General features: G+C 37.8%; 2 protein-coding genes across 11 annotated transcripts in view; both read right to left on the reverse strand.

The window, feature by feature from the left end:
* Positions 1-16,197, reverse strand: part of Dak1 (cytidine/uridine monophosphate kinase Dak1) — a 30,845-nt gene extending 14,648 nt beyond the window's left edge. The window contains exons 1-4 of one of the 10 annotated variants that reach the window (XM_067112674.1): positions 15,898-16,197; positions 7,306-7,431; positions 7,053-7,208; positions 2,846-2,974 (exon numbers count right to left, since the gene is read on the reverse strand). In XM_067112674.1, coding sequence (XP_066968775.1) covers positions 2,846-2,974; positions 7,053-7,208; positions 7,306-7,425 — 405 coding nt within the window. In that variant the 5' untranslated portion in view covers positions 7,426-7,431; positions 15,898-16,197. Of the gene's footprint in view, positions 1-2,845; positions 2,975-7,052; positions 7,209-7,305; positions 7,432-9,942; positions 10,098-10,642; positions 10,757-11,330; positions 11,895-14,016; positions 14,244-15,897 lie in introns of those variants that run through there. The other 9 variants (XM_067112675.1, XM_067112676.1, XM_067112683.1 and 6 more) reach the window with 9 other exon arrangements.
* LOC136843853 (inversin-like) overlaps positions 1-18,718 on the reverse strand; it is a 649,403-nt gene that overhangs the window by 488,495 nt on the left and 142,190 nt on the right. The window lies entirely within an intron of this gene.

Consider the following 18,718-nt stretch of genomic DNA (forward strand, 5'->3'; position numbering starts at 1 on the left):
CGCTATTGGTGAAAACTTCTGGGGAGGTAAAAGGAACAGCCTGTGGCGGCCTGGCGGGAAAATTATCCCAGCTGATTTACATTGCAGCATTTTCCTGATTTATGTCATTGCAGCTTTTTCCTGATTTCTGTAAGCGCTGAAATCAGTGTTATGTTACTGAGATTACTTTAATGGCTATATCTGCAGTTAAATAGTTACTATGCTTCTTTTTGTAGGTGCACAGTAATAAAAATATATTTTGCAGAAATTAACAACTTACTTTTCATGTAAGCTACAGCAGATAATGCGAGATAAGAAAACTGTTTATTTTCTTATTTTGCGTTCTGTTCAGGACACATATAAGGTTAACACGAGTTACTGCGGATATTTTGAGAAGTAAAAGAATATGTGACTGAGTAGAAAATGTACTATACACATAGACAGTTTAAGGATTAGTAGGCTATAGGCATCTACTGTCAAATACCGAGGCGGGGATGGAGGGGAGAGGAAGGGGTATCACGGTTGTAACTCGGTGAAATTATAAATTCGTTTAATTGTGATTTTTATGCAATTTATGGAACACTACAGTATCCTCAAACCGAAAATGGTGCTATTAATAAAATCTACACCTTTACGACAAAATTAGCAAACCCTTTCTATACGGACTTACATCGTAGACCTACATACACATAGCCTAACTTATATCAAGTATCAGCTACTGTTTACTGTTACTTCTTACCTTAAAGAGTTAAGCAAAATTTATTGCAATTGTCAAAAAATGGTGTAAGACACATAGACATAGGCTAGCCTAGTTTGAAATGTGTGCAAGAAATAAAGCCATAATAAGGGAAGTACGTACATTATTATTATGTAAAAGAAAAAATAGCCTCTTCATATTTATCATAATGATATAACAAAATGCTTCAGCACAAAAGCCTATAAATGATATGTATCTGAAAAGTTTTCTTGCCCATCAACATTTGCTGGCTTGTGGATACCATATGAATAACTAGGCCTACCTATCTATGTAATTTTATCTAAATTTTATCGAAAGCTACAAGCTGTTCCTTTTACCTCCCCGGAAGTTTTCACCAATAGCGAGTTTTATTAATTCCATGTTTTTAGTAGATTCTAGTATTCAAAAAAGGTTTATAATAACATGTTTTTCTTATGCTTAGCGTAATTTATCCCAATTGGTGTTAAAATATGTGAAAAGTAAAAAAATTATGCAGCATGCATCCGAAAACAAGCTCCTGTCATTGACTTCGGCGGGTGTTGTTATCAAACTTAGACTTACCATCACAATAGTTTATAATCTCTTTATTCGTCAACATTATTTATTGACAAAACATATATATGAGGGAGAAATTTAGGTTAGTAAATAAGTTTCGATTCACATTACTTGGTAATTATTTGAAAACAATGATGCTATTCGGACAAAATACTTGCAACCAATCAGCTAGCAGGAAACTTTTCCAAGCTAAAAGGGCACCCCTGCGAGCGAGTGCAAATCCGCCACGGTAAAAAAAACTGAGTTTAGTGCTCAAGTAGGAAAATGGGAAAAAAACCACTAATATAAAATTCACATTAATGGAAAAAAAGTTAACAGTCAGCTAGAAGCCAAACTTATTTTTTGTACTTTCTGCAGAATAAACAAAAATACACAAAAAAAATACATCTAAAGCAGCTGACATGAACAGGAACTATCTTTAAAATCACTGACTACTATTGACTATTCATTCTGTTACTAATCAATTCTTCAATGTGTATTAGTGATCTATGATGGTTAAATGATACCAGAAACTGAAAAGTACCCTGAAATGCAGATTCACCTTTTTCTCTTAGAAAAACCACTAAATTACTACACTGACTGAAGTACAAGGTTTAAGTGAGTAAAAACAAAATTAATTGGTAAAAAGCACAGAACAGCCATCCTATTCAAGGAAAGGCCTTGGGGAGACTAGAGCTGTGCACACCGCTAGGTGATCATGAAAAGTGAAGTTACTGGTTCGGACATACTTGTGGCTCCAGATGGTGCATGTGTAAAGAAACTACACTTCTGTCTGTTAGAACAGAATAAAATATATCCTGTCTGTCAGAATAGAACAGAATACAGAATTGAGGCCAAGTGCTGGGACCTATGAGATCATTTAGCGCTGAAAGGGAAATTGACAGTAAAAAGGTTTGAAAGTTGTAACAGGAGGAAAACCTCCCTGTTGCAATAAGAAAAGAATTTCAGAGAGGATGGAAAGTCAGATGGAAGAAAGAGAATACTGTATGAATGGAGGTACAGCATAAAAAATGAAAGAGGTTGTGGCTAGGGGCTGCAAATCATCCTATCTGTTGAACTAAAGAATGGTGATCCTGGGAAGATTCACGCCACAAATAAAGGTATAAAAGTATAAAGAAGTACTGGGGTTGTAGTGAAGTCAACAAATTTTTTTTACATTACACATATACATATTTTCCCGTACAGCAACTCAATCTATACATAGAGCAAAAACCTGGCTGGGTGACTATAAACACAAATAGAAAAGTGGTTACCTGATCTCTGAAGCATCCCTGACATAAAATTGCTTCTAGAATCTAAAGCAATGAGTTTTAAGGAATAGTGCTCATGGCCCTCCCAGCAATGAAAAGTCAAAATCAAGACAGCTAAACCAGTCCAATGACTCCATGAAGGTTGTTACGCAATGGTAAAACACAGAAAACAATAATAAACGTTTAACAATTTATCACTGCAGTACTCCATGTACTGTATAAGAAAATTTTTTACATGCAAAATTTTATCATTTAGATTAACAATAATTTTATAAACCTTGCATCCTGTCAAATAAATAAGCCTAAATAAAATTCAAGAACTCACCTCTAATGGGCAGTTGAAGAACAAAACAAACTTGAGATTGACTTTCTCTCCCATCTGCTTATTCCAGCCTTCTAAGTTATTTTGATTACGTGGGAAACCATCAATCAAGAAAGACTCCTTACCAGAATCCTGAAAATTATGCAAAAAAGAAATAAAAAAATGCCTGCACATACACTGGTACATCTTACAATAATTTATATAATTTATTTTTCACAGCTGTCTCCAAAAGCATGTATAAAATAGAAAAAAATTTCCCATGTTTCAGAGGATGGAACAGACTAGGTTTATAAATATGCATACTAATCGGTACACACTAATTACCCTACAAGTTGCAGAAGCCTGTTAAGAGTCTTCTGCATTCAAGGAATGAACAAAAGCTTTTTTAGGGGTGTGTATGATGACAACAATTTGTGATTTAAATGCCCTTTCACTCATCTTCTTCAAACCAACTTTGGTTCAAGGAACCCTTAAAACCATCTAGTGCAAAGAGAAAATGATCTTTACTTCATTTTTTCCCAAGTGTTGGTTACTTGAAAGGGATTAAATGTTTTCTGTATATAAAAATCTGGTGTAAAAGTGCCGTTACCAGCACCAAAAACAAAAGCCCCATAATTTAGTTATTTAATATGAAAATAAAACCTAATACATCTTTTGTACTTGAAAACATTTATATAAATCTGCATACCTTCCAATATCAAAATAAAATTATGATGATGAAAGAAATTGAAAAGCAATGTTTTTGCTATACACTTTTCATAAAAGACCAATACCCATATGCTGCCTTATTCCATGTACAGTTCATCCCAATTGCACCCATTCATATCTGAAAAGAAAGCACCCACTCCTTTTGTCCATATGTCCCCTGCCACTACCCATCTACACTCATTTCATTGTGTCCTATGCTGGGTGTGTGCAGAAATGGAAGGCCAATGTCTCTTTTGCTTAATGGGCTTGTATAGACAAGCTGTTTTTGTATAAGAACATTAAAAGGTTTTATAACTAAATAATCATAACTGCTATTTAAGAGGGAGGGGATATGAGAGACATTTCACCAATAAGTTGACAAACTGACATCCAGGACCTTGACAGGGGCTCAGCTTGGAGTAGGGCATTGAAAGACAAAGTCAAGGCCTTGGTTAGTAAAAGTGACGTTTGTATTAGCATCCTTCTTTTGTAAATTTTGTTTTGAATCAATGGAAACCCCATATTCCTGTCCTTAACACTGCTGTTAGTTCCACATTATATCTGAATGGCACAATGGTGGAAATAGCACAGACTTCATGGCAATGACCAAAGCTAAGCCAAACCCTCCAACACCTTTGCATAAACCCTACAAAAGACCTGCCTATGTCTGAAGGTAAAAGTATTTCTAAAGACCTATGTAAAGGAATAGCCTGGAAGAAGAAAGGCATGAACCCCAATTTTCCCCACAGGCAGATGCTTACATCTAGTGCATGAAGGAACAGAGAATTAACCTCCTAAGATAAAAGGACCAGTATCATGATGGAAATATTAATACAGTAGTATCTTCAGGCCTTGCTAGGTAGGTCTCTGCCACAAAGTTTTGAGCAATATAATGACTGATCAAGGGTTAGTTAACTGAGTTACAGCATCAGATAAGGCATGCAACTCTCCCTGTTAAGAGCCAGGGCAACTCAAAATGCCATCTTCAGTGTTAGATCTTGGGAAGAAAAACCACCACAGGTTTAAAACAGTGGTTTTATTAGACTCATCAAAACCAGGCCCAAGTCTGGACTGCAGGACTTCTATCCCTAAGTGGCAGACAAGGATACCTTCCCTTCCATTCTTAAGAAAATTAAAGAAGTTTATGATTGGAAAATAGAAACAATGAAGGCAGAACTATTCTATTCACTACACCAAGCTGCAAACTTTGCTCATTTCCTCATATAAAGGTTTGTCATTGAGCTCTTGCAAGGCATGGCAATAGCAACTGCTGCTGCATCTGAAAAGCCTCTATCTGTGTGGATAAAATGGATAATCTCCATGCAGGAAGCTTGATGGTTTACAATCTGTTATGGAATCTGTGGAAGTGGGCTTTTTCAGAAATTTCCTCCAAAGGGGAAGGGACCTGGGAATGTACAAGACCAGGTCCAAAAGTTTGGACCACTCATGCTGAGGCCATAGCAGGTTAATGAGGATCATATTGGGATTACTCAAGTCTTCAAACTTTACAAGAACATAGCAGGTCAGGCTGAAGACTGAAAAGGCATGGAGCTCCAGGTCATCCCATGGTTATAATACTGTGTCCTTAGCCTATGCTGCTGGGTTTGGCTGTGGGAAGTAATAGAGGACTTCACAAACATATCTACTTATGGAATGCCCCACAACTGTCACAACATCTTGTATAGAAGGGACAATTCCAACAAAGGATCTGTTGTCTTCTACTTAGTGAGTCAGAAATGACATTCTAGGATCCAGACATGAACCTCAAGATAACCATGATCCTATGATCCTCTACTGACATGAAGATCTCTAATGCTAGGTAGCAAAGATCCTTGAAATGAATCCCTCTTGATTCTTCAAGTAAACCAAGGTGGTGGTGGTGTTGTCAAACATTAGCCCCTCATTTTAACCCTCCAATGATGTTACAAGTGTGAGGGTGTCTACAAAAACAGCCTGCAATTTTAGAAAGTTTATAAGCTTCTGCCATTCCTCCTCTGTCCATATACTGCCTACCTGAAATTCCAAAAGTCTGATGTGCATGCCCACCAGCCTTGGTTGGAGGCTTCCATGAATAAGATCATTCTTTCCACAGGGACTAGCGGAACCCCCTTCTCCAAGTTCTCCTCTCTCCAACAGAGGATGTTTGACATAACTTCCCCTATTACGATCATCAGGCTGCTGCCATCCCAGAACTCACCAGCTGTTTTTGAAGGCACTGAATCCTTAGCCTGCTGAAGGGGACCAGCTTCTCCATAGAGACCAGATATCCTATGCCACTTGCTACTCCTTCATGGCTGGAAAAGAGCCCTCTGAGAATGGACATGGGAAGAACTTTGACCACAATTGTCCTCTGAAGGCTTGACCTCAATGGTGTTGATGTTCATGCCCAGGCAAGTGCCTCTGTGGCCAAGGTCAGACCCAATTTTTCCAATTTACCTAGAAGGCCCAAACAGCAGCAGAATCACAGCAAGGCCACCAGCTTTTTTGGACAAAGCTCAGCAGGAGCAGCTAGAATATGTCATTCATGAATATTTGGGATACCATTACCAGACCACAACATAAGACCAGCAATTGGTACACATGACCAACTCAGACAAAATGCAGAGACTTTCTGGAGGCCAGATAGATCAGGATGTGAGCCATAAATACAGGGTATTTAATTTTCCAGCAAAAATGTATTATATGAATATACAAGGCCAAAATTAAACTATATACTATTCACATAAATTACTAATATAAGTAAATACATTTTAAGACCAAAACAAAACTACTATATATTTATTGTTGACATACGGCACTAATACCAGCAAATCCATTATCATTGATAGCTTAAGACAAAATATATGTACAGTAACTAAACTTAACTGAGTCAAAACATGAAAACTTTTAGCAAAGACAATTAAAGTCGTATCATGTCATACCAAAATATGAATGTAAATGCTGACAATTATGAAAAGAAAATTTTCACACAGAATAAGTCTAGATATTGATCTTAAGATTACTCTTACTATTAATATTAATAGCCAAACCAGAACAAAATAAGTAAAAAGAGCTACCTTAACTTCTACAGGCATTAACTGTCGTCCAAAGAAAGTGAGTGTACTTACATACGGCATTTGAGAACTCATTACTGTACTTATTGCAAACCAGTCAGTAACCCTTCACACAGAAAAAATACTCGAAGAACCAAATTGTCAAAATTTTATTGAAAAACAATCACCAACAAAGAAAAAAAGAGCATAAGCTATAAAAATGAGAGATTATATTGAAATATTGTATAGTGCAAAATGAGAATAATACAAAAAATTCTGGGATTACAGTGAATGGTTTTAACATCACCAAGAGCAATGACAGTAAGGGTCCAAGATGTGGGCCTGACCAATGAGGAATGTTCTGAATTTTGTGGAGTATGTCTGGGAGCTGCTAACTGCAGGATTAGGCATGCATAATCTGATGGGACTTATCAAAAAAAAAAAAAAAAAAAAAAAAAAAAAAAAAAAAGTAAAAAGAATCACAGTCCTACCTTCATTGCACGTTCGAGCAGAGAACATGTTATCTCTACAGGTACAATAGTGCCGTTTTTAATGTGGCCTTCAATAAGATCTCCAAATTCACTGCCAGGTTTTGACCTTTCTTCACGAAGTAAATCACCTGCAGACAGGTGCACATACCCAAATTCCTGAAAAAAAAAAAAATTTCAAAAGTGTTTTTGAATTTCTTCTCCATTTAATTATATGATGTAGCAAAATAAATAATCCACAACTGGAAGGTCTTACCTCTACAATCTTTGCACACTGGGTTCCCTTGCCAGCCCCAGGACCACCAAGAACAAAAACAACGTTGTATTTGGGCATGATTACACGCTGCAATCCACTTAAAAATCGTTTGATAAGCATTCACAGCTGAAAGTTAAACAATACTCAAGTTAGTCAACCTTTATCAATAAATACTGTAAAAATACAGTACTAATGAAAATGATAATTACAGGAAAACTGATAACTTTAAAAAGAGACACTTCATCAACTCTGTTACAAACACCTCTCAAATAACTTGGTTCCAATCAGATACGCTATACAGCTCATTACCATAGTTGTGCACCATTATGATTAATCGTAGAGAAAAATTATGCAAGTCAAACTGCAGTCAACATAAAAAATGCTGGGTTAATTTTCAAGTTATTGTAACCCCACCACCAATCAGCTTATATTCAATCTTTTTCTTGGTCGTAAATGACTGAAAACCCTTTATTTCTGAATATATGGTGCATTACCCACAATTCCATTTTTGCCTTGCCAGACACTGCAATATTATATATTACTGGAAAAAAAAATAACAAACCTTTCCAGTACAACAATACTGTAAAGACACTTTTATGCAGAAGACAGCACAGAGTGCTGAATTAATTTTGATAAATATAACCAAGTTTGTAAATGAAAGATGTAACACAAAACATTTTTTGAGAACTGCAAGAGATTGGATGAATGCTTAATTGCTTTCATTGCACACAATTATAATACTCCTCCCAAATGCCATAGAGTACAGTCTCAAATAATACACAAAATTATCTGAACACACTTCAGTACACATAATGTATTCTGAGCTGACTATTAGTGGCACAATTTCCAAGCTTCAGTTGGTAGTCTGTTCCAAAATGAGATTATGAGTGGTGGCTCTTATAACTGCTATCTGGTAACTATAGTAGTTTGGTTACCACTTAGGAATACAGTATTATACATGTACAGTATTCTATTTTATTTATACCTCTGAATATCCTGAATGTATTTATGAATGGTCTCTTAATTGGCATTTTCCTTGAGAGCACAGGTTGAGTCTTTCTAACCTCCTTTGATATCCTATGCCTCTGACTGATGGTAAACTGTCATTTGGCCCTTAAAAGATTTTTGGGGGGGGATAAAAACCTGACTTTAGGTTACTACTTATGAGCTAACATTGCTTGCTTGCTTTAAATTTAATTTTCATCACAGAATGCTGTTTTTGGTCCCATTCAGAAGCCAAATATGCATGCAATAATGTTACTGTAGTAACTAAAACAAACAAATAACAAAATAATGAGCAAAAGTTATCCAAGAACAGAAATTTCTGATACACTATGACAAAGAACGATAAATTTCCTTTCTATACAGAAACTGCTACTTACGCCAGTTACTGCGTATGAAAATCATAAGGAAAGGAGAAAAACATTTTTGTGAGTTGCTATTTTGGACTAGCGTAATTACTCAAATTTTCTACAGACTCTGCACCACACTAAGAAACTTGAGGTAATTAAAAATTACAAGCTATGTAAAGTAAGAGTCCAGTGGAGGCAATGCCACTGGGCCAACTAGAATGTGATGCCCTAGGTTAAGTTAGGTTAGGAAGCATTCCACAATTAACATTACACTTGTAATCAATTCAACACTGGAGTCATTTTCCTAAAAATAATGGTGAAAAACACAGTAAGCACAAGATAAGCAGTAGGAAAAATACAAGGACCATGCATTTGATGAGAAATTGATTTGACATACAACTTGGATTATTTCTGTGAAGCCTATACTGTAGGGTATATTTAGTTTTTCAAAAACAATATTTACAAACTACTACATCTTGAGTGTAAAAAATAAACACACAATAACTATCAACCACTAAACATTTTGGGAAACCACAGTGAACAATCTTGAGTTCACGCTGTGAACTGAAGATCCTGTAAGGATTCCTCATCCACTGCCCTTCCTACCACCCAGACAATAATACTCATCACAGAGTACTGTATATTTACCTCTATAATCAATACATTACCTTAACACCTGCAATACTAAACCCCACACTACACTTGGCAATAATTTCTATTTCAGGACAATCTGGCAGTGCCAGCAAGACAGTTTACGACTTTCTTAACTAGAGCAGCTGCTGTGAGAATGCTACTTGGTAGGCTATTTAAAAAACTATAAGAAAAACATCAAATTATTATTGCAAGGCAGAAAAATACAGCAGAACATATTGCTATAAAAACGCTGGTTGCTCAAGTGCAGAGGTAAGACTACAATCTAATTATTCAGTTATATTTATGTATATGTGTTTGCCACTTTCAGAAAGGGTTATCACAGCCACTAGCCGTGGATTTAGGTCTAACCTAAGCTTAGGTCCAGCAACTTATTTTGTTCTGTCTCACCACTATAAAGATCAATGTCAACAATGGTTGAATGATAGTTATTTTGGCATTTTTCATTGAGGAGTATGAAGGGCAAGTGAATAACTTAAATATTCAGCAATAAAACTGAGTACCTGCATATCCTCTGTGAATACTATGTGTAATTATCTTTCAAGTCCATTGTTGGCATTTTCATTGAGTTCCATAATTTCTTAAAACATTCTTTGTGAAGTATCAGGCACTAATAGCATATGTGTTTCTTTACCAAACTGTTTTCTTCATGAAGCTTAAGATCCCTTGTCTTATGTACTAGGTTTTTCCAATAAGAACTTCCATTTTTCCTAATTCTCCGTTTACATTTTCAGATTCTTCCTACTTTCTCTGCCTTGCCAGATTTCTATAAGAAATGGGCAGTCAGGCCTGTAATAGAAGTGGAAACAAATAAAAATCATATAACTTTACTGTCAAACTTTTACCCTCTGTTAATTACACCCAGAGATTCACTGTAAATAGTATGAAATTTCAGGGAACACAAGAGTCTCATGAAAAAGGTAAGCAACCTACTCGGCAAGTTGAGGGTTCACTGGCCCCTTTGACAAGTATGACTGGGCCTCCTTGGTTAGGTTAGGGTGGTTCTAGGATAAATTATCAAAATTTTTGGTGCAATTCTTAACTCTGCAAAAAATTTGAGAATCTAGGGTGCATTATGATGGCTTCTTAGACCATACTGGTGCAAAATATTTCAAAAAAAAAAAAGCTGTCTATGAAAATCAATAAGTTATAAAATGGTATTTTAGGATGCACCCTTGTATTTTATGCAATAATTTACAACTTTCTAGGTCAGATTCATGGCCCCCAGGTATGAAGAGGTTAGGGAAGATTTGGTAAGGATGTAGCCCTGTCAATATCCTGGCTGCATCTTCACACTTTATAGTTTTCTTTTTTTATTTATTTGACATGCATACCATAAATTCTTCTAACAGCTTATCTTGTGATTCAAGAGTTGCTTTTCCTGGTGATGCAAAATTCATCTGTTTTTGGTTTTCCCCTGCCCAAAAACCCTGACTTCTAGGGTCCCCCTATAAAATATAAATATAAAAATGAAAATACATAAAAAAGAGAAACGATTACAAAAATATTTTTGTCACGTATTCGGCAAGACTTTAGGTTACTTTAGGTTATCAAAAAATTTTCAAGCTACCTTTCTTCCTTCCAAAACAACTATTAAGCTTTAAATCCTTGTATGGCCTGTATTGCATTGGCTAGTTCCAGACGTTCATTTTTATGAGAGTGACTTATGCAAAACATTCTAGGCTTGTCATGCACAGTTAGATTTGGTCAAAGACTGACCTAATATATATGCCAGTGGCATAAGGAACAACAGTTATATATAATACATATATACTGTATACATATGCATATATACATATAGATAATATACATATAGCACATACATATATCTAACATATATCGCGAGATATCACAGTGAATAAAGATAAATACGATCACCTCCACAGACCCTAATCTAAACAGCTTATGGCATCAGAAACGGGTCACCGAACTTTAGCCTAACCTACAGCCCTACAACTGCAGAGGGACACGCCTATGGCCTACCAGCGATAAATTTTCCAATTTAACATAAATTCTCCGTACCCACACAATTGAAAGGGGCTTGATAACGTTATCAAAACTGACAATCAGCAACTTTGCTCCTCGCGCGAAGTGAAAGCCAAAAATTACCGCAACACACGCAATGCCGGATGCTCCACGTAGGTCGAAGGGAAGGGCCTATTTATTCTTACTTCCTGTATGTCCTAAATGACATTCGTCGCACCGGGCACTTTTAGACACTTTGGGGGTCGAAATGGGGGCATTAAAAGCTCGTTAGCATACAGAGAAAGGGGAATACAACCAGAAAACATGACAATTCTCGGTGTTTTTACCTGCGGCCTACCGTTCAGCCTCGTCTGCAGCCGAGCTGTCAACTCAACTGGGCCCGCAAATGTTATGCCTCCGTTATGTGAAAGGAGGGTGATGATGATGATGATGATGATAACGACACCCTCCTAAGGATGAAACAGGTAAAGACTGGACCTAGTCAGACTTTGTCACTGTGAGATGTGGCCGGTATAATCAATGACGCAATCGATGACTTGGAATTCATTGCTTTCTTCATAGCCATGATAATTGATTAGCTTATCTGGTGAGCTGTTCGCGCTGTAAGTGAGTGGGGTCGTATAAGAGCATTATATTTGGCAAATGTTAAAAGATAGATCATTGCGCAAAAAACTTTTAGATCAATGACATTGGAAGCAAAAGGCTCTTCATCACAGGCCAGACCATTATAGGTTATGCGTCTCCATAAAGAGGTACATCATTTAACGGAATGTAAAGGAAATCAATAGTGTCCGTACGAGTAGGAAAAACGCTAATTGCTTTAGTCATACTTTCGATGTATGATTCCACATTAACATCGTGTCTGTTTCATTCTTGAGTGTACCTTTTAGTTGTAATATAGAATATGTGCGCTCACAAAACAAAAACTGAAATAGCGTAAAGTTAGAGTTACTGAACTGGTCAAATGCAAAAAAAAAAAAAAAAAAATAACCTTCCATTAGAGAAAGTCTGGTAAACTTCATAAAAACAAAGTTCATAAGTTCACATGTATGAAAATGTCTTTAGGTCGATGCCGCTGCCGCAGCAAGCACAATAATGTAATAACGCGGGACATGAGTTGACGGCAATGCCCTTCGATTCTGGACTTGTAAACCTCCAAAACAAAGCAGCACCCCCTTGTGGGGATAAATATTTTGACTGGAAGATGAACATACTTGATGATTTTGGAAGCACATCAAAATCAAATTACTAAACTCTTCTAATTTTATGTCATGGCATGTTACTGAATCTGCCATATCAGTTAATTATGAGCTGTTGGTTATACAGAGTCCAGGGGCCCGTATTAGGCATCTTATCCATCTTCGACACCTTATTACATTTTGCCTTTGGATAAGGGGCGGTGCTCTTACATGGCATGCTTGAGCTAAACCAACCATTCCGTTAGCAAATTGTACGTGATCAAAGAGGAACCGCTATTATTGTTACAGATATCCTTCACAACTCCCTCACTTTGTATTTTCAATTTCTCGATAATAAAATTCTTGTGGTGAAACTGGTCCACTCAACGATCCCCGAATAATAATAATAATAATAATAATAATAAAAAAAAGTCTTTAAAATTTCAAGGGGAAGTACTGGAATAGGGGACTTGGCCAGCCTCCAAACACTCGTTTTCTTCTCCCTTTAATAGACCAGGAAATTGCTCCGTTTACCTTCAGGAGTCTTGTACCTACGTCAACAACACCCAGGCACGTCACGGATGCTATTACAACGCATCACATTTTCTCTGATGAGATCTTTACTCTAACAGACCACTTGGAACTACAAAAACGGCAACGAACAAGACTAGTACATCTATTTCTAAAAGAGGCTGGGGTGACGGGTAGCGGGCGGGTGAACTAACCAAGAGCTGAGTACCAATAAAACGGGCCGAGACCAGGTCAAAGGTTAATAGTAAGGGATTGATCAGCAACCAATCATAGGTTACCTTCTTTTTCTCAACTTAATCCCTAGTCGGGGTAGCTTTTTTCAATGAGCCTCGTCCAACTTGAACGGATCATTTCATATTTGGTTACTGTACGAACGGATGCCTTTCCTGCCTCCAGAACTCCCTATTTATCCTGGCTCAACGAAAAAATTAGAAAATCAGAAGTAATACAGTACAATAAAAATCACATTCTCAGTCGAAGTTCAAAAGCACATTCTATTTTCTAATGTTAGAGTTGAAAGAAGCAAAATTACAAAACACAGGCACAGATAACCTTTCAAGGAAAATTTATACTGAAAACTACGAAACAATTTGAGATGAAATTTTATGACCTTGGCTCCCCGACTTGACGACAAGAGTTTCCCCGAATGTTTACAGGTGTTGAGACTTGAACACCGTGTTTTGTGGAAACTGAATTCGTAGGCCGACCCTTCATGCAAGACAACTCTGAGGGGGGCCTGTCAAGAGAATGGACAAGATGCTCTGTTTACTCCCCGTCTGCTCCCACTGTCAATCATAACACCTTTGACAAACTTTAGAAAATATAAGGAATTAACTTGAGAACAAATATGGACTGGCTTTAAAATGACCTTCCTTCAGATTGCTAATCCTTTCTAGTATTCCCTGGCTGTTAAATACTTGCTGGCAGATCCAGGCACAAGTGGGCACAAAGCCATCTCAGGTAGTCTTAGTGCTATCACACACACACACACACACACACACACACACACCTACTGTTTATATCACCGATGCAAATCTTACGTATGACAGATAGTTCAGCAGTTTCTCTAACGGTGAGACAGAAATGGCACACATTCCACTTCGCTGACGCATTCTCGAGACCCAGAATAACAAACGACGCTTTGTCTTACTTCACCATCCTCCTAATTATGGCTTACCTTTATCCAGGGCCACCACACCTGCAGTTCACTCGTACGGCCACTGCTGCTTTGCTGTTTAGTGACAAACAACCTATTAATCTTAATCTAATCGTATACTGAAACAATTTTTTAATCCATAACTTATCTTTGATACCACCTCATGTAATTCATACCTATTTTAAATTTATGCTGCTCAGTCTGTATTTCTTTTGTGAAAAGGCAATAAGAATGTCATGACATAAACAAACTAATATTATGGAGTCTCGTCAAGTGACTGCAGTAAATAACAGGGTGATACAATCTGCCATAGGAATGGAATGGAATATAAATTTAGGCCAGAAGCAAATCGTTGGATCTAAGAGGCCATTCAGAGCTGAAAGGGAAACTGTGAGTAAAAAGGTTTTCAAGGTTTAATAGGTGGAAAACCTCGCAGTTGCACCATGAAAATTGTTAGGAGAGGGTGGAAAGTTAGATGGAAGGAAGAGAATATGAACGGAGGTACAATAAAAGGAATGAAAAGGGTTGCAGCTAGGGGCGGAAGAGACGCTGCAAAGCTCCTAAGTAATGCCCACAGTGCACCGCGTGAGGTGTACTGACGGCACTAACCCAAAGTCTTGTATCACACTAATAGCCATTTACGTTTATTATTGATTGATTCTTAAGAAGACTATCACATTCAAAATTAAGAAATAAACTACTTTAAATCATCACTTATATGAAAGGGCAAACACTGCTAGTGTACCATACCATATATTTATTTACAAAGGCTACAAAGGCTTACATCAGGCTAGCCCATGTTACAGGTAAACTGTTAATCACTGATCGACATCTCAATTATCAATACCGGATGCATTATTTAGTTACAGATTTTTTCTAAGGAACACGGCAAAAGGAAAAAATTACATTAGGATCAAAGTGTATTTCAATGTTACGGTTATAAGGTTCGCTGAGTAATTTACTAACGGACCTGGTGGTGAGATTCAGGTCAGAGCCGTGATGAAAGACACGTTGAAAGACCAAAGGTCAATTAGGAATTTAACTTCGGCCGTAGCTTCTGAACTATAAAAGTTATTGGGACTTTAAATTTGGCATGAAGTCGATTCTCAAAGTAGTGTAAGTCTAGGTTGCACTTGGAGAGGTCAAATGTTAAATAAGAATCTAACACTGACCGTAATTTTTTTTTATTTCCGAGATATCCTGTTTCGTATGTGAATTTAACATTTAGCCATAACTACTGAACCATATTAGATCAGAGTTTCAACAACCAACTGAGACTAATATTACTTGTTGGGGGGCGGGGCTCCAGTTTCTAAATCTTGATGAAAGTGAGGTATTCTTTTAAACAAAAGATGAAGTCATATAGGACTCTTCACACCTCATGGCAGTCTAGAGAAACATCTCTATATATACAATACCTGCATATAGCCATGCACTTTGGCCAAAAATGGTTAAAATCGCAGGCATTGTCAGCAAGATCAGATTCACATTTTTATTCTGTATTTGTTTGTATATCCTTCTATCTTCAAGTTGCCCTCTTAGTTTTAAGGATGTCAACAGCTCCTTCTTTATCTAGTGGTGAGAGCCTCGCGTCAAAATTTACAATTTGTGGACGTTAAAGCATAAAATACAACCCTAAAACAGAGATGCATGATGATGTCATGGGAACTTCAATTTTACTGGCCAGTAAGTGTCATTCTCAAGCGAGTGGTTTGGGCAATAAAGCGCGTGTACTTACCGTCTTTCAATAAGTTGCCACGCTGTGTTCATTGTGGTTCTCTCAAGAAACGTTGCAAAGGTTATGTATGGCCAAGGGTTGATGCCATTCTCCGGTGTTTTCTGCCAAGGGCGTCAGTGGGGGAAATCTGATTTGTAGTCTACCTGAGGAGGTGAGAATGAATTCGGTATTCAGCTGTACCAGAGTACGCTGTTGCTGGTGAATACTTACGGCGTACATTATTTGTAGTCAACGAAGGCACGATTTCCTGTGCACTACTTGTTTCCCAAGTGTGTGCACGACTGGCTTTCATTCGTGGTTGTTGCCACAGTTAGCTGGGGGCCTTGATGTGATGCCGAGTACTTATGCTGCATCCAGTGTAGCTAGTTACTGAGGATTCAACATATTCCACGACATAAAGCTGTATACCATATAGGATGAAAGCTTCAGTGCCTGTATGGGACAGTGCTCTTCCTCATCACAAGGGAAGAACTAGATTCCTAAGGATACTTGCCACTGAGGAAGTGGGTGTGGTCATGCGGGGTACTATTCCATTTCCTTTCAGACTTCACTTCTCTAGACTGGTTGTGGGAAAACGCTTATTAGTACAGCAGGGCATTGCTTCCAGTAGTTGTGGACATTGTAATTGTTGCATATTTCTTGAGACGTCTCATACATTGCAATTCCACATATGTATCATTCCATGAGATACAGTGCATTATTAGGTTACCCATATGCAGTGACGACGTAGCTTGTAGGTACGAGGCTATTGTCCGTGGATATTCGGGCTTGAAATCCAAGCGCCGAATCCATTAGGATTATTCAGCGCCGTAATGAGGGTGAAATATATAAATTAATAATATGATTAATAATGAATACGTGAATGATGACATACTAGGAAAATTCAGTGTTGAAATATGAACGTACAAATGAAGAGCGATATATGATAGAACCAACAAAAAAATATATATTAAGCTTTTATATATTAAAAATATAAAAGGCCAAGCACTGTTCCAAATGCTCAGTAAAAAAAATCAAGCACAAATTCAATACGCCCGCCCAGTTAAAATGTATACAAGTAGGGTTCATTAGTTCTGGTAGAAAAATAAAAATGACAAGATCATCTGAAGTACATAGGCACCCTCATACTAGCAGAAGAGGCAAGATTGTTTGCTGTTAACCAACTTCAATTTGCAGGTGCCAATGCTTTTGCCACTACGGGCCTATTTCAGCATGGAAACTTTCCATTCAATTTATGTGTCAGGAAAACTCTTTGGGGATAATGATATCATCTGCTGCGGGATTATTTATTTATATATATTTGCATCTAGTTCTTCCATTAAGGTCTAAGCCCTAATAAAGATGTTTAAAGGAGCCTGGAATTATTATTCCACATACATACATACATACGCACATACATACATATATATACAGTAAAATTTCAAAGCTGGCCTCTCAACACACAGTATTCATTCATCAGTATACACCCACCCACACTCTCTCTCTCTCAATGTTTTATACATATTTATATATATAATTAAAAAGGTGATTAAATAAACAAAGCCATTTAAAGGTCACTATGTTTCAACCAATATATAGCAACCCTCGTCTTGTCAAAATATGCAGGCACGTCCAACTTCATTTCTTCTATAAAATATTTAATGTATATATACTGTATAACACCTTTTTAAATTAAAATAATTTGTATTTTTCCTAAGGTACAAACCACAGTTTTCATAGATGGAATTTCTTGTATGAGGTATGCTTTGGCTGTCACTGACTAACCAGAAAAAAACAAAATCCTATCAGGCAGGCCCACGAGTCACATGACGTGAGTTGGCTTAGCTCGTCCACTGTGAGAATCGGCCTGATCACTCCCATTACCCAGTCCCTAGGATGGGAAAAACTGGAAAAGCGAGGGGTGGCTGGGAGGAGTAAATTCCTTTATAAAAGCTATGGTGTGTATCCTAGGAAAAATAAAATTCTAAAAATTTTGTTATCAGTTCCTTTGGGAATACAAACCTATGCTTTTATAAATGGGGCCTCGACTTTAGGAGGAGGGGTGATCTTTCCCGTTGCCACAGGTGGGCGTGGCTCAGTGGTGGCCGAGTTGCCTGGAAAGATACTCCCAGTCTCAGGTCGCTACTTACAGTTAAACTATCATTCTTCCTAAAAAAAAAAAAGGGGGAGTTCATCTAGTATACACCACTTCCTTACAGCGCTCCTTCTGGTGACCACCACTTCTGGGGGTCAAAGTCCTTGTATCACCTGCTGGGCTGCCACTACGGGGCCCAGAATGAACGTGTCTAAGGACTTATTTGCCAGGTCCCTCAGGACTAAGAACCTCTCAGACTTTTGGTCTGGGACCAAGGGGTTCTGTGTCTTGGTCATGAACTCCTGGAAAAACTCTAAGAATAGGGAGGGAGACAAAGAGAGGTAATGCAACTCCCTGATTCTTTTGGCTGCAGTGAGGGCCAAGAGGAACACTGTCTTCAAGGTCAGGTCCTTGTCAGATGCCTTCTGTAGGGGGCTGAAGGGAGGACCATCTAAACTGGCCAGGACCTTCATAATGTCCCATTCTGGGGCTTTGACCTTCTCAAAACCTCTGATGATGGCAAACATCTCACAGGAGTTGGACAGGTTGATGGCCCTTGGCTTAAACACTTGGTGAAGGCTGCCCAATATCCTTTGACTGCTGTTGCCAGAGTGTCTTCTCTTGCCATGGGACAAGGAAGTCTGCCACTTCGATGATGCCAACCTCAGAATTTGATCCACTTTCCCTGATAGACACTGATGGAGGACGGTCTGAGGGTGCGTGTGATGGATGGAGCAGCCCCCTTTG

This window comes from Macrobrachium rosenbergii, chromosome 12, assembly GCF_040412425.1.
Source record: "Macrobrachium rosenbergii isolate ZJJX-2024 chromosome 12, ASM4041242v1, whole genome shotgun sequence".
Classification (NCBI taxonomy): Eukaryota; Metazoa; Arthropoda; class Malacostraca; order Decapoda; family Palaemonidae; genus Macrobrachium; species Macrobrachium rosenbergii.